The following is a 25,047-nucleotide window of genomic DNA, read 5'->3' as shown; positions in this document are numbered from 1 at the left end:
GCCTAAAAGCACAGATAGTTCAGCATGTTAATACAAAGTCAAAAAGAATAAAATAAGATGCCCTACCTAAAATAACCTTTACCATCATCTTCTTTTATTTCTAGAGACACAGAGAAAGTAAAGATGTCACTGTCTGGAGTCTGAGGTGCAGCAGTTGCTGAAAGTGGGGTCTGCTTGGCAGAACGGCGGAAGGCAGTGGCAAAACTGTAAAGTATCCGGCTCACCTACAACCAGACAAGTTAGGAGATGGGCTGCTATGAAAAAAGTAAAATACTTTTGTTAAGGCTGAAGGTGACCTATGTTGTTTGAGGGAGGTAGTTCACCTTACCTCCACTCATTTCTTTTAATAAATTATCCAATTTATTAGACTTATAAAGCAAACAACACTAAAAATGGCCAGAGTAGAGGCTTTAAAAAAGGAATGACTGTGAACACTAGAAATCCAACTGAAAGATGATTTCCAAAATTGTTAGGGATTACTTGAATATATTTATTGTAATAAAGAATAATCCCCCAAGTTTAACTTCTATAAGAATGGTTGGCAAATATGTCATTGCTAGAAGCAAGATGCCGATTTAACCCATTTAAACAGCGGCCAATTGGTCTCCTCTGATGCTCTTAGCAACAACAAGGTTCTGGCTAACCAAACTTTTATTCATATTTCAGGCCATCAAGCTGGAACAATAAATCAGTAGCAGAGAATTTCATTTGGCTTATAAATGACATAGAAAATACTATAATCATTTCAGTGATGCAAGGGTGAAGATCAAGTTTCATCTGTAGACATTTTCCTCTTCAGTACTTACAGCTTCTTGTATTTCACACCGAAAGACATGTATTCTGAAGAGTTCTGCATTGTAGTGACTTTCAGTGAAAGCAAAACAGTCACTCTCAGGAGTTCCATCATGCCCTCTGACACAGAAAAGGATTTTGTAGATAGGGTAGTTTGCTATTTCAGTGTTTGTCTGAGGATCTAAGAGTCTGTTCAGAAAAAAAAAATACATAAAAAGATTAGAGCTATTGGGGACAATTTTCACTATGTCCATATTGTGATTCAAGACTCATCTTTCTAGCAAAAAGATCATATAAATCATTTCTTGAGCCTGGCAGGCTACAGTCCAAAGGTCACAAAGAATTGGAAACGACTGAGCACACACAGCAATCATATTAATCTTCAATCCTGATAAGTCAGTCTTATGTGGGGTCTTAAAATAACCGATTACATAATTCCATACTAAAAACTACATAATCCCCTATTTTAGGGAGGCAATCAGGAAAGCATAAATAATATTAATGTTTCTTAAACAGTCTGTAACTACATTAAAAAAAATGGGTAAATCAGACTACCAAAATAGATCATTAAAGTTGTGCTTCTCAGTATCTCCTAACAATGACTTAAGCTGCTTTATTATTTTAAAAACAAAAATACTGATGTAGTTTTTCACAGTGAAACATGTTCTTTTGCTTAATGGCAAATAAGGAAGAGAAACTTACAAAACGTTAACACCAAAGGAAAAAAAAATTCATTAATAAAATCAAAAGGATGCCATTCACTGAAAATTAAAGGGATATCAGTCATTCAAAAATGTATTCATTCAACGAATTATTTATGTGATACCCACACAACATCTCAGGCTCCATCCTGGGGCCTGACAATACAAAAAATTGAAATTATGAAGTTTCAACACTGAATGGGCAGAGCCATCCATGGGAAAGCCTGGGGATAATGGAAATACCTAAGAAGGGGAACTAATTCAAATTCAAAGGCACTTTGATAAAGACTCTGAGGCAAGAGAGACTAATTTTCTAATGTCTTTATAGAATTAAAACATATTAGAACAAAGTGAATGACTATTGACTAAGAATCATATAAAAATGAGTTTTAGGGAATTTCCTGCCAGTTAGTGTTTAGGACTTGGTGCTTTCACTGAAGTTGCCCAGGTTCAATTTCTGGTCAGGGAGCTAAGATTTCACAAGTCGCATCATGGCAAAAGGAAAAAATAAAAAAGCTAAATAAACGTTACTAAGCCTCACATTAATAAATACAATTAAAATTAATATTTGTGAATCTTTGCAAAATAGTTCTGTAAACACTCAAAAGAATTATATATGCAGATAACTGGAATATTAATCAACTTACTACTACTACTGTCCATATGAAGCTACAACTCTACTACCAGAAAAATCCAAAATGTTTGAGGGTAGAGAAACAGATATTCTCACATACTGCTAATAAACGTACAAGCTAGATGAGTATTTCTAGATGGCCATTTGGCAATGTATCAAAAACCATAAAAACGGGCAAATCTTTGACCCACCAGTGAATCTACTTCTAGGAACTGATCCTAAAGGGAATTTTAAAATACATAAAAATTTAGCTCAAAAATACTACTTATAAGAAAACGACAGGTAAAGCACTTAAGTAAGTAAAAGTTGCTGAGTCGTGTCTGATTCTTTGTGACCCAAAGAACTATACAGTCCATGGAATTCTCTAGGCCAGAATACTGGAGTGGGTAGCCTTTCCCTTCTCCAGGGGATCTTCCCAACCCAGGGATCGAATCCCGGTCTCCTACACTGCAGGCAGATTCTTAACCAGTTGAGCCATAAGGGAAGCCCAACTTACATGTCCATATAATAAAAGTTTAATATTAGCTGTTATTAGTAGCACTTTTATCATTAAAACAAATAAAATATGTTTAACATTAGACTGGTTATTTCTGAAAAGCCCATCATGTGCCATCATAAATTATAATAATTAAGCATATTTATTGATATGGAAAGATTCACAATACCAAAAAGCATCTTATGTATTGTAATTCTACTGATGCTAAAAATGCTGATTCTAAGAGTTGTATAATTATATGTGCACATATATGCAGGTATATACACATAAAACAAATATACCTACAACTACACAAAAAGGGTCTTAATAAACCAAGATGTTAACTGTTATTTACCAATGGGAGAGTAGAATTAACAACATTTCCTAACCTAAAATTTGTCACAAGTGAACTTATCTACAAAACAGAGGCATAGAGAATAAACTTGTGGTTGCTGGGGGTTAGCGGGGTGAGGGAGGGAAGGACTGGGAGTATGGGATTAGCAGATGTAAACTATCATACAGAGGATAAACAACAAGGTACTACTGTATAGCACAGGAAACTATATTCAATGTCCTGTGATAAGCCACAATAGAAAAAAATTTAAGAAAAAGAATGTCTATATGTTTATAACTGACTCACTCTGCTATATAGCAGAGATTGGCACAACACTGTAAATCAACTATACTTCAATAAAAGAGTAATTTTCTAAATTTTTGCTTGTGTTCTTTGATTTTTCTGAAATAAATATGCATTTTTAATAACAAAGCTAGTTTTGTATTTAGTTAGCTGATACAGACATCTGACTAAGTTTAAACACTGTGACCTGTTTAAGTAAGGTTTAAGTAAGGTTTAAGTAATAGCCCTATCAAGAGACTTCTCTGAGCTTCAGTTTCCTCACCTTAAAAATTTAGGAACTACTATCTAGTCAAGGATATGGTTTTTCTAGTGATCATGTATGGATGTGAGAGTTGGACTATAAAGGAAGCTGAGCACAGAATTGATGCTTTTGAAGAACACTCTTGAGAGTCCCTTTGACTGCAAGGAGATCCAACCAGTCCATCCTAAAGGATATCAGTCCTGGGTGCTCACTGGGAGGACTGATGTTGAAGCTGAAACTCTAATACTTTGGCCAGCTGATGCAAAGAGCTGATTCATTGCAAAAGACTCTGATGCTGGGAAAGATTGAGGGCAGGAGGAGAAGGGGACAACAGAGGATGAGAAGGTTGGATGGCATCACCGACTCAATGGACATGGGTTTGGGTGGACTCTGGCAGTTGGTGATAGACAGGGAGGCCTGGCGTGCTGTGGTTCATGGGGTTGCAAAGAGTTGGATGTGACAGAGTGACTGAACTGCACCCTGAAATAGTTAATATTTACCAACAGGTTTCTGTAATTTCCAAAGTCAGCATGAAATTTCATATTGAACTAATGCGTCAAGCTAGTATTTGTATTAGGGGTACATGGAAAATATAAATTGTTAGGCAGACTCTTAGGTCAATGTATTCCAATACTCCCCAAAACACTTACATTTCTAAAGTGCTACAAAGAATTAGGGTGAGGAAGAGTGTAAAGAACTGCTCAAACAAGTGACTATTTTTCATAAAAGGTCACAATCCTTGGAAGACATGAAAACTAAGTTCCAAATGAATTAACCACTACATGAATAAAATAATTAAGTATTTTGTTCACTATCGCTTTGTTATAAAACTGTAGGTCAGAAATCTGATCAAATGTTACTAGTATTTCTAGAAGGCTGGTCTTACCTCACAGTTCCTTCAGATACGTTCGGCACCGACAGGGTTACATCTAGTGAGATCTGACATTGGCCCCTTAAGATGGACATCATCCTCAAGGCTTCCACTTCACTCCTGGGAGCATTTACTGAGGCACAGCCTAAATAAGTTAGTTTGCTGAAAACTACACTGTCCTCATCTGCCACTGGTGTGAAAGGACTTGACCCTTCAGAATCTGAAAGAAACAATAAGGAAGTGATTCTTTTCACTTTGATATTTTGTTAATATGAATACTAAGTAAAATTCTACAAGCTACGTTTAGGTTCTAAAATTAAATTCATCACTTTCCCAGAAGAAAATTAAAGTCAGAAATCTCACACCAGAACTTGTCACCAACACTAAAATTTTTAGATATGGCTATAGTTTCAATCCTTAACCTAAATGGTGACCTGAGATTCAGATCTGATTTATCTCTTGTAATTTGTTTTGACTTTATAATTTACATTTAGGTCAGTAATACATTTAGTATTTTACCACCCTGAAAAATCCTCTGTCTTCTTTCTGATCTGTTCTATTGTAATGATTTATCTTATTCATCATCTTAGTTACTTTATCATGTTCTCTCAGTCCCCCTGCCTTTCCTTTCCCAATAAACATTTACAGTTTTAATATTCTACTTTTCCTCAAAGAGCCTTCATAATTGTCTTTTTCCTCCTTGTCTTTCAGCTCCCTTTTTTCAATGTGACAACTATTCCCACCAAGGAGGCCTGAGGCAAACATTTTCTTCACCAAGAATTATTTCTCTATTTCCCCAATCAGTCAGTTGCTCACTCGTGTCCGACTCTGTGATTCCATGGACTGCAGCACGCTGGGCTTCCCTGTCCATCACCAATTCCTGGAGCTTACTCAAACTCATGTCCATTGAGTTGGTGATGCCATCCAACCATCTCATCCTGTTGTCCCCTTCTCCTCCTGCCAATATCCAATTTCCCCAATACCATACTCAAATTATTTTTTCCTGAAAAAAATCTTTAAACACTCTAACACTGTCTCACTGTTATATAACTGTTTTTCTTCTTTGCTATAAATGACATACATTTAGAGTTAACACATGTATAACTGATTCACTGCGCCTTCCACCTGAAACTAATACAACATGGTAAATCAACTACACACCAATAAAAACAAATTTTTAATGACATACATTTAAAGGGAAATCAGAATGGTACATGTATTTATTCCTCTCACATCCCCCTCAATCTAGAATCTGAAGATTCTAGATAATACAGATTTTTGCTTTCTCTGCATCAAACCTAGTACAAAACGGACACTCAAATATTAAAAACAATAACCTTCCGTTATGTAAGCAATGCAGCAATCCTAACCTCCTTGTCCAGGTTTCACTGGCAGGCTCATCTCTGGTTTCTGGAGCCCTACTAATGACACAGGGTTAATGGTGGATGAAGCTGAGAGTTGATTAGAAAGAGGCCCATCTCCTTCGCCATCCAGCTGTGACCCTTCCACAAGCTCCTTGTCCCCTGGCTGGTCGTCCATTGGAGGATCCATCAGCACATCTGCCAGCTCTTTTTGCAGCTGCTGTTCACTTCCATTCCCTATAATCTAAGGGTCACAAATATATGCAATCAGCGAAGTGAGAGAGAGAGGCCAGTACTGATTAAAATGGGTCCACATCTAGAGAAAATCATTAGCAATTCTTTTGATATATAGATATCTTCTGAATGTTTTAAAAAAATAAAGCAAGATTTGCAGTAAATAAGAGCTGCAGCTGCTCTCTTAATTCGTACAAATTTTCATGAAAAAGTTTACAGTGAATCTGAGACTAATACCCAGAAATACATGTGATAATTTGCCAATCTTACTGAAAGTTTTCTACAGTGTTCTAAAATCACAACTAAAAATTTTAAAATTTTACTTGTCTGTTAAGAAATAAAACTTATTAAGAGGAGAAGCTTCTCTTATCCTTAAGGAAAACGGAAAATGTGTTTGCTTCCAAAAATTACCAGTACAAACATATGTATTAGGTAGTAAACCATCACATGCACTTTACCACTGTTGCTATGAGGAAGTCTCTTAAGGGAGACTTCTCTGACATAAACAGTTCTTAAACTTCTCAACACTTGAATAAAGCTGGGGAGATGTAAGTAGAAAATGACCCTTAGGAACAGAAGCACTCCATTTCAATGTCAAGGATTTTTCTAAAGTCATGATGGTTTATTACTGTTCCTCAACAAGGAAGTAAACAAGTAAAAGATCAAGACTAACCAATGCTAAGGAAAACCCAGTGAGAAAACCCAGTATTATCATTAAATGCTTATTCAAGAAACACTAGAAAAATTAACAAGAGAATTAAAGCAGGAAAAGGAAATCATGATGAAAAAAAGTACTGATTTAGGCGAGTTTCTAAGATCAAAATCGGACAAAAATTTAAGTGAGTGGGGCTATGAGACTGTTAAAGACAAAGAGGTCTTCACAGTAAAATTAAAGACACAAGTTAGGAAGCAAAATTCCATAGCAGCAGTACTCTGGACTACCTACCAAGGAACCCAGTTCAAAGATTTCTGTAACTCTATAAAATCAAGCCCCTTTTGATGTAAACTTTGACTGACAAACAGTGGCAAGTCTTTTTTGCTACCTTTTCCCAACATGTCAGCTATTCTTGCCTTGGGAAAAAGGACTGGAAAGGTATTCAGTCTCTGGCTGCAATTTAAGAGTCTGCTTTTAACTTCCTTCTATATTCAGGATTACTGCTATTGGAACTACTGCAGTCAAATATTTTTAACTCTTTGCTATACCTGATTCTACACAAGTGCAATCAAATTCTTTTAGAAGTTTCTTAAAGCACATAAAAAACAATCTAGAACTTAGTTTCAATTATTTTTTTTCAGAACTGGGTAAGATATACTGTATCACATGCAATAAATAAAAGATAGCCTAACTGAACCTAAACTATTTTCCAAGGGGAAGGAGAAATAAATTAAGTAGGATAGCTAGAGCTTCCTATAACTGATGGAAGGTACTAGACTCCATGTTTAAGCAACAGTAATTTTAACTGGGAAGGCTATCATTAAAGAGCAACCTAAACTGAAGACATATTTCACATGCTATGAGGTACTGTTTTTTCTTTGAAATATAGGATAAAGTCAAGTTTTCTTTTAGATAGGCTACCTCCATTGTAATATATTCACAAAACATATCACAAAAAGAAACATGTTTATGTGTTTGTCTTTCGTGTTTATACATGTTTATCTTGTATTCTTCCCTTGTTTATAAAGTCTACAAACGTACGAACTGCCTTCTATTTCCTTTACACTTCCTTAAAGGGTAGGCAAATTAATGCAGGACACAACAATGCTGATTTCTAAAAGCTGCTTAAAAATAGCAACCTAACTTATGCTGTGAATAATTAGTTCCAATACAGTACTCAACACTTACCATTTAGATCATTTGTGCACCTTCAATCCAATTTCAAACCTAACCACATGTGACATAATTTATTTAACAATACTTATCTCAATTAAGTCTTCTGTTTTTTTTTTTAAAGACAGTAAATTAATCTGAATGTTTCCATATAGGGAACATTCAGCAATGCCTTATAAGGTTCCCTAACTTTGGCACGATGGTGTGATCACTCACCTAGAGCCAGACATCCTGGAATGTGAAGTCAAGTGGGCCTTAGAAAGCATCACTACAAAGCTAGTGGAGGTGATGGAATTCCAGTTGAGCTCTTTCAAATCCTGAAAGATGATGCTGTGAAAGTGCTGCACTCAATATGCCAGCAAATTTGGAAAACTCAGCAGTGACCACAGGACTGGAAAAGGTCGGTTTTCATTCCAATCCCAAAGAAAGGCAATGCAAAAGAATGCTCAAACTACAGCACAATTGCACTCATCTCACATGCTAGTAAAGTAATGCTCAAAATTCTCCAAGCCAGGCTTCAGCAATACGTGAACCGTGAACTCCCTGATGTTCAAGCTGGTTTTAGAAAAGGCAGAGGAACCAGAGATCAAATTGCCAACATCCGCTGGATCATGGAAAAAGCGAGAGAGTTCCAGAAAAACATCTATTTCTGCTTTATTGACTATGCCAAAGCCTTTGACTGTGTGGATCACAAGAAACTGTGGAAAATTCTGAAAGAGATGGGAATACCACACCGTCTGACCTGCCTCTTGAGAAACCTATATGCAGGTCAGGAAGCAACAGTTAGAACTGGACATGGAATAACAGACTGGTTCCAAATAGGAAAAGGAGTACATCAAGGCTGTATATTGTCACCCTGCTTATTTAACTTATATGCAGAGTCCATCATGAGAAACGCTGGGCTGGAAGAAGCACAAGCTGGAATCAAGATTGCTGGGAGAAATATCAATCACCTTAGATATGCAGATGACACCACCCTTATGGCAGAAAATGAAGAGGAGCTAAAAAGCCTCTTGATGAAAGTGAAAGAGGAGAGCGAAAAAGTTGGCTTAAAGCTCAACATTCAGAAAACGAAGATCATGGCATCCGGTCCCATCACTCCATGGGAAATAGATGGGGTAACAGTGCAAACAGTGTCAGACTTTATTTTGGGGGGCTCCAAAATCACTGCAGATGGTGATTGCAGCCACGAAATTAAAAGACGCGTACTCCTTAGAAGGAAAGTTATGACCAACCTAGATAGCACATTCAAAAGCAGAGACATTACTTTGCCAACAAAGGTCCGTCTAGTCAAGGCTATGGTTTTTCCAGTGGTCATGTATAGATGCGAGTTGGACTGTGAAGAAAGCTGAGCGCCAAAGAATTGATGCTTTTGAACTGTGGTGTTGGAGAAGACTCTTGAGAGTCCCTTGGACTGCAAAGAGATCCAACCAGTCCATCCTAAAGGAGACCAGTCCTGGGTGTTCATTGGAAGGACTGATGCTAAAGATGAAGCTCCAATACTTTGGCCACCTCATGCGAAGAGTTGACTCATTGGAAAAGACTCTGATGCTGGGAGGGATTGGAGAAGGGAATGACAGAGGATGAGATGGCTGGATGGCATCACCGACTCGATGGACATGAGTTTGAGTGAACTCCGGGAGTTGGTGATGGACAGGGAGGCCTGCCGTGCTGCAATTCATAGGGTCGCAAAGAGTCGGACATGACTGAGCGACTGAACTGAACTTTGGCACCTGAAGAATGTGGTAATACACAATCTGTTGACCCCTAGAAGAATACTTGGAGAAGGCAATGACAACCCACTGTGGTACTCTTTCCTGGAAAATCCCATGTACGGAGGAGCCTGGTAGGCTGCAGTCCATGGGGTCACTAAGAGTTGGACACGACTGAGTGACTTCACTTTCACTTTTCACTTTCATGCACTGGAGAAGGAAATGGCAACCCACTCCAGTATTCTTGCCTGGAGAATCCCAGGGACGGCGGAGCCTGGTGGGCTGCCGTCTATGAAGTCGCATAGAGTTAGACACGACTGAACTGCCTTAGCAGCAGCAGAATTCCTATTCAGTAAGGCTCGCATAGGACAGATAATTAGAATTTTTAAAGTTTCCAGGTGATGGTGATGTTGCTATTCTGGGAACCAACCTTAGATTAATGGTTCATGACTACACAATACAATTACCAGTATCACCAGGAAGCACGTTAGAATTAAAATACTTGATCCTCCCTCTATTCACTTACCTCCTACCCTAGCAACTAAATTAGTCTCAGAGATAAAGCCTTGGCAGATACATTTTAAAGAACTTTCACAGGTAATTTACGAAACAGTTGTCAGGCTAGATGAGGCCAGCAGGGTACAGTTTTGTTCACCCATCCTATAAATGAAGAGCTTAAACTAGCAACTGTCTATCTCTGATTTCCTGTTATAACAGAAAAATGAACTCATTATCAGCAGGGGTTTCTGTTTCTTGCTGCCAACAGCATTCTTAACAGATACCATGATCATCTCTAAAATAAATGTAGTTGTAGCTAAAGCAATCAAGATACTGGTATTAGTGAAAAGACAGGTATACAGACCAATGAAACAAAACAGAACTCAGAAATAGACCTATACATACATGGCCAATTGTTTTCAACAAAGTCGGCTAGGTAACTCAAGAGAAAGGTAATAAAGTAAAACAAATGGTGCTGAAACAACTAACCTGACATCAAACACATGCAAAAATTACATGACATACAAAAATTAATGCAAAATGGACTGCATATCTAAATGTAAATCTGAAAACTATAATGTTTACAGAAGAAAACACATAGGAGAAAGCCTTTGTGATCCTGGGCCACAGAGATTTCTTAGAACACAGAAAGCATGCATAAAAAAATAAATGAAGTACACTTTTGTGAATGCTTACAGCAGCATTCTTCCCTGGTGGCTCAGATGGTAAAGCGTCTGTCTACAATGCAGGAGACCCGGGTTTGATCCCTGGGTCGGGAAGATCCCCTGGAGAAGGAAATGGCAATCCACTCCAGTACTATTGCCTGGAAAATCCCATGGACAGAGGAGCCTGGTAGGCTACAGTCCATGGGGTCGCAAAGAGTCGGACACGACTGAGCAACTTCACTTCACTTCACAGCAACATTATTCATAATTGCCAAAAGCTGAGTACAGGTAAATGTTTATCAAGTGGTGAATGGATAACTTCCATATAGCTATACAACTGAATACCAGCTCGGATGGTAAAGCATCTACCTACAATGTGGGAGACCCAGGTTCAATCCCTGGGTTGGGAAAATCCCATGGATGGAGGAGCCTGGTAGGCTACAATCCACGGGGTTGCAAAGAGTCGGACACAACTGAGCAACTTCACTTTCTCTGTTTCCTCAATGTCCTTAAGAGAAAGCCCCAAATCATTTCTATGTTCTATGAGTTTCTCACAACCCTGTCTAATTAGCTTCTCATCTCTTAGCAGTCACATCAAGCCACTCAAATTCCCCAAGACACATCACAAACTTTCTAACATTTAAGCTTTGCATAGATTGTTCCCTTTCCTGGAAAACCCTCTCGCTTGCCTTTCTACTCTTAAACACCAAGCTTAAACTCGGTTACCTCCTCTGGGAGACCTTAAGCCTCATATATGGGGTTTAATCATTCCGTTTTTAGGGAGTGCATTGCTACAGATTTTAGAGAATATCTGCCTAGTGGGCCTTTAGCCAGACTAGGCATTATTAGATAGCAGAGACTCTCTTAAATTATCTTTATATTCCCAAAGCCTGGTGTAGTGACAGGTACAAAGTGTATCTACAATACATGTTTAATGAAATGAACTTTATAAATGTCAAAAATAAAAACCAAAGTATTATTTTATCTAATCTGGATAGTCTATAAATTTTGGTTTTTGTGACAAATCTGAATGATTTATTTTAGCAAATAAATCTGAAGCAAATCTGAATGATTTATTTTAGCTTTGTTAACTACTTAAAACAAAAACAAATACCATCATTTCCTATAATTATGAATGTCAGTAAGGTTTTACATTTACCGTAAGAATACTGGGCAGGACCAAATACTAATAGCATGTTACAAAGGTCCATACAGCCAAAGGTATTTTTCCCAGTAGTCATGTACAGTTGTGAGAGTTGTACCATAAAGAAGGTTGAGCACTGAAGAATGATACTTTCAAACTAAGGTGCTGGAGAAGATTCTTGAGAGTCTCTCGGACAGCAAGGACATCAAACCAGTCAATCCTAAAGGAAATCAACCCTGAATATTATTGGAAGCACTGATGCTGAAGCTCCAATACTTTGGCCACCTGCTGTGAAGAGCTGACTCAGGAAAAGACCCGGATGCTGGGAAAGACTGAGGGCAAGAGGAGAAGGGGACGACAGAAGATGAGATGGCTGGATGGCATCTGACTCAATGGACATGAGGTTTGAGCAAACTCTGGGAGACAGTGAAGGACAGGGAAGCCTGGCATGCTGCAGTTGATGGGATTACAAAGAGTTGGACATGACGTAGTGACTGAGTAACAACAACAAAACACAATTATCTGAAGTCCAAAAAACACTTCTAACTTAATTTAGCCCAAATATAAAAATAAGAAAGCAAAGCAGATATGCATAGATAACTAAAGGTCACGTATTGGTTTGTGTTCATCTCCATGTAATCTTTAAGTAGAGGAGAGAGTTGTTTAAAACATTCCTTAATCGAGAGGAAAAAAACATTTAAGCATAAAGTAGCCAAACACAGACATAGATGTTTGCAAGGACAGAGACTGCTCAGTGAATGATTTATTTATAATTCTACTTATATAGTACAGGAACAAACTGGGCCAAGAGCTGGCTTGTGGCACAACTCCAGGGGGCACCCTTCACATCACAGTCTATGTGAACAGCGTGAGCCTGGGAGTGCACAGGGTACAGCCTATGCAGCTACACTCAGGAGTCCTACTTGGGCTCCACAATAAGACAAATCTGAGTTGGGGACATGCCTCTGACACTAACTCCGGTGGCTATGGGCAAATTAATCTCTGGGAGCCACAACTGCCCCATCCCTAAAATGAGAATGTTAATACCTATCTCACAAGACTGCTGTGGTTCAATGATATGATCTCTGGACACTCATTGTATACATTAGAACCACTGAATCATGTGATTTTTATAGGGAATGTCTCATTTCTCACATCACGGTACCTGCCAACTAGTAAGCATCCAGTAAGTATCTCCCTACCCAACTTTCAGCTATTTTTAAATAAACTCTCGTCCACCTACTGGAGGTGAGATTAAAAAAAAAAAAAAGCAAATAATAACTTTAATAATTCTTCCACTTTCTTTGGTCTGAAGAAAACTAAGAACACACCTACTATTTATGTGCAAAAGAAGCATTAATGGAATAACATTTGTCATTTCTAAATAATATCAAATAAAGGTAGTAACTTAAGCGGCAGAATTGGCTACAAGTGTATTTCCTTGAGAGCAAAACTGCATTAGGGAACCTACAGACAAAATGTTCCAAAGGCAATATCCAGACTCCTTTCCTGGTCTTAATTTTCTACTTCTAACTTTATAGTTCCTGTTTCCCTTCACTGCAACAATATCAACCAGGCTCTACTTGCTTTGCCAGTTATACAAAGCTACTTTAGGCAGTGTGAGATGCTTTTCCAGTGGACATCTTATGTCTTCAATAAAGCATGCTTAGGAAATCAAAGTGTGCTGGAAAAATCCACAGAAAATCAGAAATTAAAGATAAATTCATGAAGATCTACAGTTCCCACTACTTGTGTCATACTGCAGTGAAAAATACAAATGAAAATGGTTCAAACTAAGTAATTTTGCTCAGCTTCAGGGTAACAGCTGAGCCATTTCAAAACAAGTATATAAATCTCAGGCTTATCAGAAAGCAAGGCACAAAAGAAGCAGAAGTCCAGTTTGGATACTGAAAAGTATAGTAACTCATCTCAAATCTGCTCATGATACATCCTTTCTGTATCCTGGATAAATCACTAAATCACTTTGTGCCTCACTTATAAACTGCAGTTGTTCTGATTATCCATGTCTTTATTTTACTATATAAAGAAAGGATCAGAAAAACAAACTAATATTATCATTAGGAATTACTGACATTAATTTTAAAAGTGAAGGGAAAGAGAATCTTGTGCATTTATCTTTAAAAATCAACTGAAGAAGGACCCCAACTACTTAGTTTGTGCTAAATAATAGGATCATGGCTAGGCTAGGCTTTACTTTTCATATGGTATGAATTTTCTACATCAAACATACATTGTTTCTATAATTAAGACAAAAAAAGTGACAAAAAGGCTACTTGCATTTGCATCTAGGAAGAAAAAGAAAAGCATGCACATTCAATTCTACTGCATGCAGCGGCCCTAACTCCAAACTCTTCACTCTTCTTATCTTTCCACATGCCACAGACTCTCTTCTTTGAGAAACTGTTAAACACTCTTTAAGGATCTGCTGAATGAAAAACTTTTTGTTCTTCTTCAGGCAACAATTATGTTCTCATGTAACTCTGCTTATGTCTATATTCTAGCACTTGATTAATTTTGTCATGGTGACAAATTTACTTCCGTGTCTATCCAACCACCACTCTGATCCCCTTAATTAAACTGTGTGTTAATGGTTTAGTAACTCTGCTTGAATAAAAGATCTGCATTTTAGAGGACATGATAACTGACTCTAAAACAATTTCAGAAACTGAGTCAGAAGATTAATTCAGGCAATACTAAGTAAGCAGTGACTTTTGTTATCTGCTACTTTAATAAAGTTTGGCAACTCTTTTCCAACCAAAATGTCAGCTGGATTTTTCAAGAAGAAAACTCTTTGAACATTAAAAAGCTTAAAAAATTATCTAACTGAACTTTCTGCCTCAAAAGTACTAGCTCATCAATGTACCCTCAACCAACATTTAAAGAGTATCTTTGGCTAAGAGCTAAAGAATGCAGGATTCATACACGAGACAAGGTAGAGAAATGCAACATTTTCTGAATTTACGGAAAATTCTCAGATTTTGATGTGAGCTGTCAGAAAATTTCATAAAGAAATATACCTGTGTTTTTTATGACTATACCATCACATACAGCTTTCCTTTAAAGGACTTACTCTCTCAAAGAAGTCTGACTCCTCCCCCAAGCTAGGACAACTTTCTGCCTGCTTTGTTCTATAGCATCCTTCCGTTAAACTCTACCATGGTACTGACCTAATTAAACTGATGTTGAAAATTAGATACGTCTACAAAATCTCTACACCTCCTTCATCAAAAAGTACAGTCTAGTTCTCTAAACTCATGAAATCTGGGCTGGCCTTGTGACTTGCTTTTCTACCACAAAAGAATGTGGTAGAGGTGACACCATTCATAAGCCTCAGATTTAAAAGAGGCCTTACAGCTTTCACATCTGCCCTAAGACCACTAAGCTGGGAAGAAGCCTAAGTTGAAAACCACATAGAGAGAGAGACCCAGTCAAGCCCAGTGCCCAGCTAATACACCAGCTGAATAAAGTCACATTAATCCAAATGTGCTGTGTTGTGCTTAGTCACTCAGTCGTGTCCAATTCTTTGTGACCCCACAGACTGTAACCCACCAGACTCTCTTGTCCATGGGATTCTCCAGGCAAGAATACTGGAGTGGACTGCCATGCCCTCCTCCAGGGGATCTTCCCAACCCAGGGATTGAACCCAGATCTCCCACACTGCAGGCGGGTTCTTTACGGTCTGGGCCACCAAGGAAGCCAAATAAGGCCAGCAAAACACCCAGTCAATCCACAAAATCATGAGAATAAATTGATTTTCAAGCCACTGATTTTTGAGTTATTTGTTACAAAGACTAGTAGAAATGATCACAACAACATTTTTAACCACTGTCATCTACCCGAAGCTTTAACCATCTTAAGGACATGAACTAGGTCCTATTCATCTTCTCATTCAGCCTTTTAAAAACTACTCTTTGGCTGTAATGTTCTGCAGTTTTACTGTCATCAGTTCAGTTCAGTCGCTCAGTCGTGTCCGACTCTTTGCGACCCTATGGACTGCAGCACACCAGGCCTCCCTGACCATTACCAACTCCTGGAGTTTACCCAAACTCTTGTCCATTGAGTCAGTAATGCCATCCAACCATCTCATCCTCTGTCATCCCCTTCTCCTCCTGACCTCAATCTTTCCCAGCATCAGGGTCTTTTCAAATGAGTAAGCCCTTTGCATCAGGTGGCCAAACACTGTCATACTGGTTGGGATTCATCCTGATTTTCTAAGCTGAGAGTTTATGTATCATCACTTTTGGAAAATATTCCACTGTTATGTTAATTTCCTTTCCCTCATTCTATTTTTGGTCACACTGCACAGTGGGCAGGATCTGTTTCCTAACCAGGAAAAGAACCCGTGACCCCTGCAATGGAAGCACAGTCCTAACCACTGGACCACCAGGGAATTTCCCCTCCCTCATTCTATTCTTAAAGAACACTTAGGTACTTGTCGGTTCTTTGTATCCCAGTCTCCACGTTTCTTAATTGCTTTTTCTTATTTTGCCATCTTTCAATGCTATTTTCTGTAATTTTCTCAGAATTTTGTGGGTAACGTATCTGTTGTACCTTTAATTTCACTGAGTCTAATTTTCGTTTGTAGAAGTTCTATTTTTAGTTTGCTTGGAATATTAAAATCTTTTGTAATTTTGTCCTTTTCTAATGTTTCAAAAATTTTCTTTAAATGTTTAGTCATTTTAATCATGCCCACCTCAAGGTTACAGGTAATAATTCAAATGCCAGTTTTGGTTTGCTGACTCTTGCTTGTGATGAATTGTCCTTTGTAAATTCTGAATTGTGCACTATTCTTTATCAGAGTTATCCGTGGGAATACTATGCAGCCCGGGTGGCAAGCAAATCCCTCAAGTTTTACAATTGATCCTGTCAGGTGCCCAAAAGGAATTCTTAACCCAGGAACATGAAGGTAGTGTAAATTCAAGCCCCAAATATACATGAAGGTAAGCCTATGGGTACAAATTCTCAACAAGATTTGCCTCCAAATCAGTTAAGACATAGACGCTTCTGTGTCTTATTTTCTTCCTGTGACTGTAAGCAGTTAACTATAATTCAAGTAATATCCTTTTTAGGATGTATCTCCTGAGGGTGCTTTATAAAGGAAATCTCAGTTCCAAAACCCATCTCTGTAAAATCCAAGGCTTTCATGTATTTTGGAGTTCCTTTATTAGGTATACATTGTCAGACCTTCCTGGTGGACTGACCCTTATAAGATTATAACGCGTTCATTTCATCTCTAGTAACACTGTTTTAGAGTCTACATTGCCTAACATCACTGTAATCATTTTGACTGCTGTTAGCATCAACTTTTCCCATCTATTTAAATCTATCTATATCTTTGAATCGAAGATGGGTCTCCTAGATGTTTTATCCAATGCTGACAATTCCTTTTTGATCATACTGCTATTCCATTCACATTTAATGCTGTTATTGATATAACTAATAAGAGTTCAATTTAGGTGTGCCACTTTACTCTTTATTTACCTGTTTCGTATATTTTTCGTTCCTTTAGAAAATAACTTTCTACTGTAGCACTGACACTCCTTTAACATTATATATATATGCATCTGCATGTGTAAACACACATACATGCACACACGCACACACACCATTGTGGTGGTGCCCCTTTGGATTCTTACTCTTCTTCCCCATCTCACTGTCCCTCCCCCAGGCAATCATTGTCCCACTTTTTATGACTGAAGATTAGCTTTGCATTTTTTAAAATTATATATAAATGAATTATATAGTACGTGATTTTATTTATGGAGGAGAGGATGTCTGTATCTCTGACCAAAATCTCCTTTTCTTCTATCACCAATGCGATCTCTGGGCAAAACCATTTTATTCAGTTTCTATAGTTTGGCTTTTTTAAGATTCCACACAAAAGTCATGGAATGTGGAATATGTTGTGTTTCCATATTTGTTTTTTTTTTCATTGCCTCTTTGTTCAGGTCTTTATTCAAAATTAGCTGTCCAAAATGATTTGGCATTTATGGAATAAACAAATTTAAGTTTATGCAGCAGCCTTCTTTTCCTCTGAGATGGGTTTCTTTTCTGTGGGCTTCTTTTCAGCTGCTGTTTTCTTGGTCCCTGCAGCCTTTTTTACCACCACAGTCTTCTTTTCTTTGTTTCCCACCACAGGCTTCTTGCCCTGAACCCCTTTCTGATCTAATTTGGCTTCTAGTGCTGCTGCTGCCTTATCCATGTGGATTTTGTGATTCTTGGCCTGTTGAAGAATGGTGTTCCGGCACATGGTCTTTGCATATGGGTTAAGCTTCAACATGATTCTCAGGTTTTTCAACGGATTCTTCTTCAGGACTCTGTGATGAATCTTCCTGTGTGGTGCCTGGAGTGCTCTTTGGATTTCTGGGCTTTTCAAGATTCTGCTAAGGTCTGTATTGAGCATCTTGTGCACGGGGAGGTTGTAGTTACTCTTGAGGGAGGCTCCTTTACACCAAGTGCCATACAGCTCATCTAACTTTCGGAAAGCACTTTCAGTCCAAATGCAGAAATGTCCCACATGACCACCAGGAGCAAGTTTCAAAATGTTCAGCTTGCTTACATTAAGCAGAGTAATCCCAGGGATGTTTCTGAAGGCCTTGATACCATTGTCCTCATTATAGATGATGCAGGGTCCCCTGTGCTGGATATGGCGCCAGTTTCTCATTTTGCCTTTGCCAGCTCTCATTCGCTGAGAGGCGTAGACCTTTTTGATATCATTCCAGGCCTTAAGTTTCTTCAGAAGCAAAACAGCCTCCTTGGTCTTCTTGTAGCCTTCAACTTTATCTTCCACCACTAAAGGAAGTTCAGGAACTTCCTCTATACGATGACCTTTAGACATGACCAGCACTGGTAAGGCTGAGACAGCCAGTGCAGAGCAGATGGCGTATCACTTCTACGTCGTATTCACTCTGGGGTGCCAACATCACCAGGTCTTGGTTGGTGCAAACATGCAGCCCCCATGACACATATTTCCAAAAGCACCCTGACCAGAACAGTGAGTCCCGCTACCTCGAACCCTGGGAATTCGAGCCACAGCTCTGCCGGTACCCCAAGACTCAGCACTGGTTTGATGACCTGCTAATTCACTGACAGCATAGGGCTGTCTGTTGTTTTTGCACAAGTTGGTGTGAACAAAGTTAACAATATCAAGTCGAATGGGAGCCTTGAACACAGCAGGCAAAGTGACATTTTTGCCAGAGGACTCTCCCTTTTCAGAGTACACTCATATCAGTGGATGAGCACACGCCATGGTGGGGAGAGGAGAAGGCCACACTCCTCTCACCCCAGTGGCTCCCACAGGAAAAGCCCATATTTGTTTCTTTCATGATGTTTTCTGATTTCCATTTTATTTTTTGAGTGGTTGCATTTATTTTTTGACCAACCACTGGTTGGTTAGAAGTATGTTGTTTAATTTCCACATATTTGTAGATTTTCAAGTTCTCCCCCTTTCGTTGATTTTTAATTTTATACCACTGTAGCCAGAAAAGATAACTGGTATGATTTCAGTCTTGTTAATCTTGCTAAGATATGTTTTGTGACCTAACATATACTTGTTTTGAAATGGTACTTTTCTTTCCATTTGCATGGAATAACTATTCATCTCTTTACATGATACACAGATAAGTCTATGTGTGTCCTTAAAGCTGAAATGAGTCTCTTATAGGTAGCATACAGTGTGGTCTTTTTCTTGTTTTTAATACATTCTGATATTGTCACTTGATTGGAGAATTTAATTCATTTGCATTTGAAATGATTACTGATAGATAAGAACTTACTAATATTATGTTATTGTCTTCTGGCTGTTTTACAGGTCCCTTATTCCTTTCTTCTTCTCGTTATCTTCCCTTGTGAATTGATGATTTTCTATAGTGGTATACTTTCTAGAGCGGTATCCCTTCTTTTAATCTTTTGTGTGTTTATTGTGGGTTATTAATTTGTAATTACCATGAGATTTACATGTAACATTTTACAGGATATAACATTCTATTTTACATTGGTAACAACCTAACCTCAATCCCTAGTGACTCAGATGGTAAAGCGTCTGTCTACAATGCCGGAGACTGGAGACCCGTGTTTGATCCCTGGGTTGGGAAGATCCCCTGGAGAAGGAAATGGCAGCCCACTCCAGTATTCTTGCCTGGAAAATCCCATGGACCATGGAGCCTGGTAGGCTACTGTCCATGGGGTCGCAAAGAGTCAGACACAACTGAGCGACTTCACTTTCACTTCAATCCCATACAAAGCTCTACTTTTTACTTCCCCAAACATTGGTTTTGATGGCACAATTTAAATTTCTGTATTATGTATTCATTGTAGCTATAGCTATTTTTAATATCTTTGTCCTTTAACTTTTAATCTAGATTTACTTAATCAACACACCACATTACAGTATTAAGACTATACTGATTTTGAGCATATACTTACTTTTTCCAGTGTATTTTATACTTTCATATTACTAACTAGTGTCCTTTCATTTCAGATGGAAGAACTCGTTTCAGGACTTTATTAAGGTCTAATGATCAATTCTCTCCATTATAAAGTATCTCCCACTTTCCAGAACTTTGAATTATGTCACTTTGCTTTCTTAGAAGGCCTACATCAGTACCTGTTTTTGCTAACTGAAAGTAATCTGAAGATGACTTTTGCTTTTATGAAAAAAGCAAGTACTGTACTAGTGTAGACCCTTTATACAAGAAAAGTGGTAAAACACAAACTTTTAGAAAGCAGGGGATACTCTACTATATGTCATTTCAGCTTACAAAGTTTCATAGGAACATCCTACTTTCAGATAGAGGGGGAAACCTTGCCCGGGTCCAGGCCTGGTGGATCCAGGGAATTCGAAGGGTGGATAGAGTCGGCGAAGAGAGATTTATTTAATTAGAAATGTAAGGTTAGATTAGGAAAGAATACTGTAGTAGGAAAATTAGTGGAGAAAAGATGCTGAATAACTTGGTTTACGTGGAGAACTAATAAAACCTCGAGACAAGAGGTTTGCACCATCTATGTTAGGCCACTGGCACCCGTTTGAATAGTAGAGGGTGCCCCGCCTTGGGCTCCCTTTCGTGTGAGTCTTACAAGCCAGGGCAAGTAAGCAGACATGGCGAGCCTCCACGCCCCAGATGGGAATTCAGCCAGAAAATAAAGACAACACGCAGAGACCAAGCTGCTTTGGTGAGCGAGGCCCCAATAACTTTATTTTTTTAGAAGGACTTTTATACCTTTCCCACAAATGATGTTGTGTACATTATCTTCTGGCCTTGGAGGCCTGTGAAACATTTTAAGACCCTCTTTTGATAAAGGCTGCTCAACCAGAAAACTTATTTTCCCTTGAAGTGTTTTTTCTTTGTATTTCTAATCTATGTCAGCCTCAGAAAGTATCAAACAAAGTTACATTTTCAGGAGCAAAGGTGCAGTAAGTTACAACAAAGAACCAATTAGCTCAAAAGTCTGATGTGGTCAGTTTCAAGGCTACATTTGTTTTTCCTTACATTCTAACTATGTTAACAAATGTGCTCCCAGGTGTACAGTGTATAAGAGATATGGGAACTTAGTAACAAGCACTGGCCCAATAATGAAATCCTACACCAGCACTACTCTAATAACTTTTATTTTATTTTTCTCTAATAACTTTTAACTCTTTGAAAGGCTTTATGTTTTAGGCTTCCCATGCCTCTCACAGTTGGGGGGCTGTAAACAATCACATGTGTAGCTGTAAAAGTCCGGGTAAGGCAAGTTAGAGAGCCATCAGAGGGGTTTTTGGATTGAAACACTCTTATTATGCCCAGGAGACTTATTATCTAAAAGCTCTAAATTAACTTTTCCCTAAAAAAAGGTGGTGGGGGGACAGCCCCCTGTTAATGTCAGAAGAGTAGGTGAAAAGCATAATACAGTAAAGCTGGCAGACTCTGATTTTGGGGTTAGATGCTCAGGAAATTCCAGGGGGGAACCCTTGAAGCCTGATCCCTGCCTTTGTGTTTTGTCAGGCTTCCTTCCTCATGACCTTTGCCATGGGCGGGATTCCTCACGCTGGCTCCCGGCAAAACCTGTCATCCTTCTCTCTCTTTTTTTTTTTGGCCATGACATGTGGCTTGCACAATCTAAGTTCCCCAACTAGGGACTGAATCTGCACCCTGGGCAGTGAAAGCATGAAATCCTAATCACTGGAGCACTAGGGAATTACCTGTCCTTCATTTCTGAAGGATAGTTTTGCCAACTAAAGTATTCTTGGTTGGCAGCTTCTTCCTTGAGTGTACCATCCCATTCTCTTCTAGCTTGCAAGGTTCCTGCAGATAACTATGCTAAAAACCTGATTGGTGGTGATGGTGGTGGGCTGTTTCCTTTGTAATACAAGAAGCTTTTTTTCTTCTAGTTGCTTTAAACTTTTTTCTTTTTTAAAATATTTATTTGGTTACATGGGGTCTTAGTTGCGGCATACAGGATCTTTAGTTGCAGCGTCTGAGGTCTAGTTCCCTGACCAGGATTCGAACCCAGGCCCCCTGTACTGGGAGAGCAGCATCTTAACTGCTGGACCACCAAGGAAGTCCCTATCTTTAATTTTGAAGCCTTATTGTATCTTGGAGAGGCACTTGGGGTTGATATATGGGGGAGCCTATAAACTTCATGAATTCAGATATCCAAACCTCTCCCCGAATTTTGGAAGTTTTCAACCATTAAGTCTCCAAAGCAGCTTTCTGCACATTTCTCCCTTTCTTGTCCTTCTGAGACTCCAGTAACGCGTCAGTTGATGATTTTAGTGACAATGTGACACTTCACACAGGTTTTCTTCACTCACTGTTTTCATCTTCCCCGTTTTCAGACTAGATAGTTCCAAGCAATCTGTCTTGTACTACACAGCATTTTCTTCTGTGTGATCCGTCTGCTGATGCTCTCTACTGCATTTGTTTTCCCTAAGATGATGAATGCTCCAGTGTGTAGGCTCTTCCAATCCTGCATAATCTGGTTGACTTTTGGCATGTGCGCACTAGCTATTTGCAAAGACTCACACTTACCATTCTTGCCTTCAGGGCTGCTCAGGGAGGCAGCCACAGGGTAAGGACATGTTTGAGTGAGGTGTGTGGAGTTTAGCAGTGCCCATGAACCAGTTGGAGAACTTGTACAGGAGTCGACCCCGGTGGCTCACGGGTGGGTTTCCTGATGGAGTCCCCAAAGCAGTTAGTGGCATCCATGCCCCTTTGATATGTTCCATTCCCAACCTTGGCTGCTGTTCTTTCCAGTACAGCTGTCAATTTCCAGGATGTGTAGTTTATGACTGAGTATTTTGGATGATGTGAGAAAAAAATGGGCCTTTTCGATGTGTCCCACAAAGCCAGGGAAGTCAGGTGCTCAATCACACACTCTCACCTTCCCCCACGGAAGAAATCATGAGCTGACTATCTGCTGGCACTGAGCTGTGCCACCCAAGTGGGGGTGAAGTGACACACAGAATCAAACTGTTCATCATCTTCAGTGGGTCCAATCTTGGATGCTTTTGCCCCAGCAATGTGCGGGAACTTCTCCGTTGGATTCTTGAACGTCCATGAAGGCACTCGCACCCATTAGTGTCTACACTGGTGCTCTTTGAGGGCAGGATGGTAGACACTCTTGTACTGCCATTTTGATAACATTTCTCTCCATTACGTCTTCCTTTCGCCAGTTTAAATTTATTGTTGGGCTTCTCTAGTGATGTCTTCATTTCACTTATTGTGTTCTTCCAGTTCAGAATTTCCATTTGGTTCTTTTCAATTTGTAGTTTATTATCTTCAAGATATTTTCTATTTGATTTGCCATTGCCATCATACCTTATTTAAGCATGGTTTCTTTAGGATGGTCATCAAACATCCTAATGTTGGCTACTTTCAGAGTTTGCATATTAGATCCAACATGTCACTCTGCCTTTAAAAAATGATGTATGGGTAATATTTTGTTTCTTTGCATGCCTCACAATTCTGTGTTGGAAACTAGATTATTTTAGAAAATATGTTGTTCCAGTTCTCGGTACTGGTCTCCACACTCTGGGACTTTTTACTTTTTTATGCTTGTTTATTTAGTGACTGGCTGACTTATTTTAGTAAATTTTATTCCCCCAATTCCCACAGTGTTAAACCTTTGATGCTGCTCCTCTGGGGTGATTTGCCCTCATCCATCCTGGGGTAGCAGCTCTGGTAAGATGCTCTGTCTCTATGATGGCATGGAGACACTCAGTTCAGCTCAATTCAGTCACTCAGTCGTGTCCGACTCTTTGCGACCCCATGAATCACAGCATGCCAGGCCTCCCCATTCATCACCAACTCCCAGAGTTCACTCAGACTCGCGTCCATTGAGTCAGTGATGCCATCCAGCCATCTCATCCTCTGTCGTCCCCTTCTCCTCCTGCCCCCAATCTCTCCCAGCATCAGAGTCTTTTCCAATGAGTCAACTCTTCACATGAGGTGGCCAAAGTACTGGAGCTTCAGCTTTAGCATCATTCCTTCCAAAGAAATCCCAGGGCTGATCTCCTTCATAACGGACTGGCTGGATCTCCTTGCAGTCCAAGGCACTCTCAAGAGTCTTCTCCAACACCACAGTTCAAAAGCATCAATTCTTCGGCACTCAGCTTTCTTCACAGTCCAACTCTCACATCCATACGTGACCACAGGAAAAACCATAGCCTTGACTAGACGGACCTTTGTCGGCAAAGTAACATCTCTGCTTTTGAATATACTATCTAGGTAAGTCATAACTTTTCTTCCAAGGAGTAAGCGTCTTTTAATTTCATGGCTGCAGTCACCATCTGCAGTGATTTTGGAGCCCAAAAGAATAAAGTCAGCCACTGTTTCCACTGTTTCCCCATCTATTTCCCATGAAGTGATGGGACCAGATGCCATGATCTTCGTTTTCTGAATGTTGAGCTTTAAGCCAACTTTTTCACTCTCCTCTTTCACTTTCATCAAGTGGCTTTTTATCTCCTCTTCACTTTCTGCCATAAGGGTGGTGTCATCTGCATATCTGAGGTTATTGATATGTCTCCCGGCAATCTTGATTCCAGCTGGTGTTTCTTCCAGCCCAGCGTTTCTCATGATGTACTCTGCATAGAAGTTAAATAAGCAGGATGACAATATACGGCCTTGACATACTCCTTTTCCTATTTGGAACCAGTCTGTTGTTCCATGTCCAGTTCTAACTAATGCTTCCTGACCTGCATACAGATTTCTCAAGAGACAGGTCAGGTGGTCTGGTATTCCCATCTCTTTCAAA

At 39.2% G+C, this 25,047-nt stretch overlaps 1 protein-coding gene and 1 pseudogene across 4 annotated transcripts in view; both read right to left on the bottom strand.

The window, feature by feature from the left end:
- RABGAP1 (RAB GTPase activating protein 1) overlaps window positions 1-25,047 on the bottom strand; it is a 161,533-nt gene that overhangs the window by 110,186 nt on the left and 26,300 nt on the right. For 3 of the 4 annotated variants that reach the window (XM_040225081.1, XM_040225080.1, XM_040225082.1), the window contains 4 exons: window positions 5,722-5,956; window positions 4,367-4,571; window positions 807-981; window positions 67-224 (listed from right to left, as the gene is read on the bottom strand). In XM_040225081.1, the coding sequence (XP_040081015.1) occupies window positions 67-224; window positions 807-981; window positions 4,367-4,571; window positions 5,722-5,956 (773 nt within the window). The remainder of the gene's footprint in view (window positions 1-66; window positions 225-806; window positions 982-4,366; window positions 4,572-5,721; window positions 5,957-25,047) is intronic. The other variant, XM_040225083.1, reaches the window with a different exon arrangement.
- On the bottom strand, window positions 17,744-19,099 carry LOC120851974 (annotated as a pseudogene).

Source organism: Oryx dammah, unplaced genomic scaffold, assembly GCF_014754425.2.
Source record: "Oryx dammah isolate SB20612 unplaced genomic scaffold, SCBI_Odam_1.1 HiC_scaffold_25, whole genome shotgun sequence".
Lineage (NCBI taxonomy): Eukaryota > Metazoa > Chordata > Mammalia > Artiodactyla > Bovidae > Oryx > Oryx dammah.
This window is presented reverse-complemented; position numbering and strand designations above follow the sequence as displayed.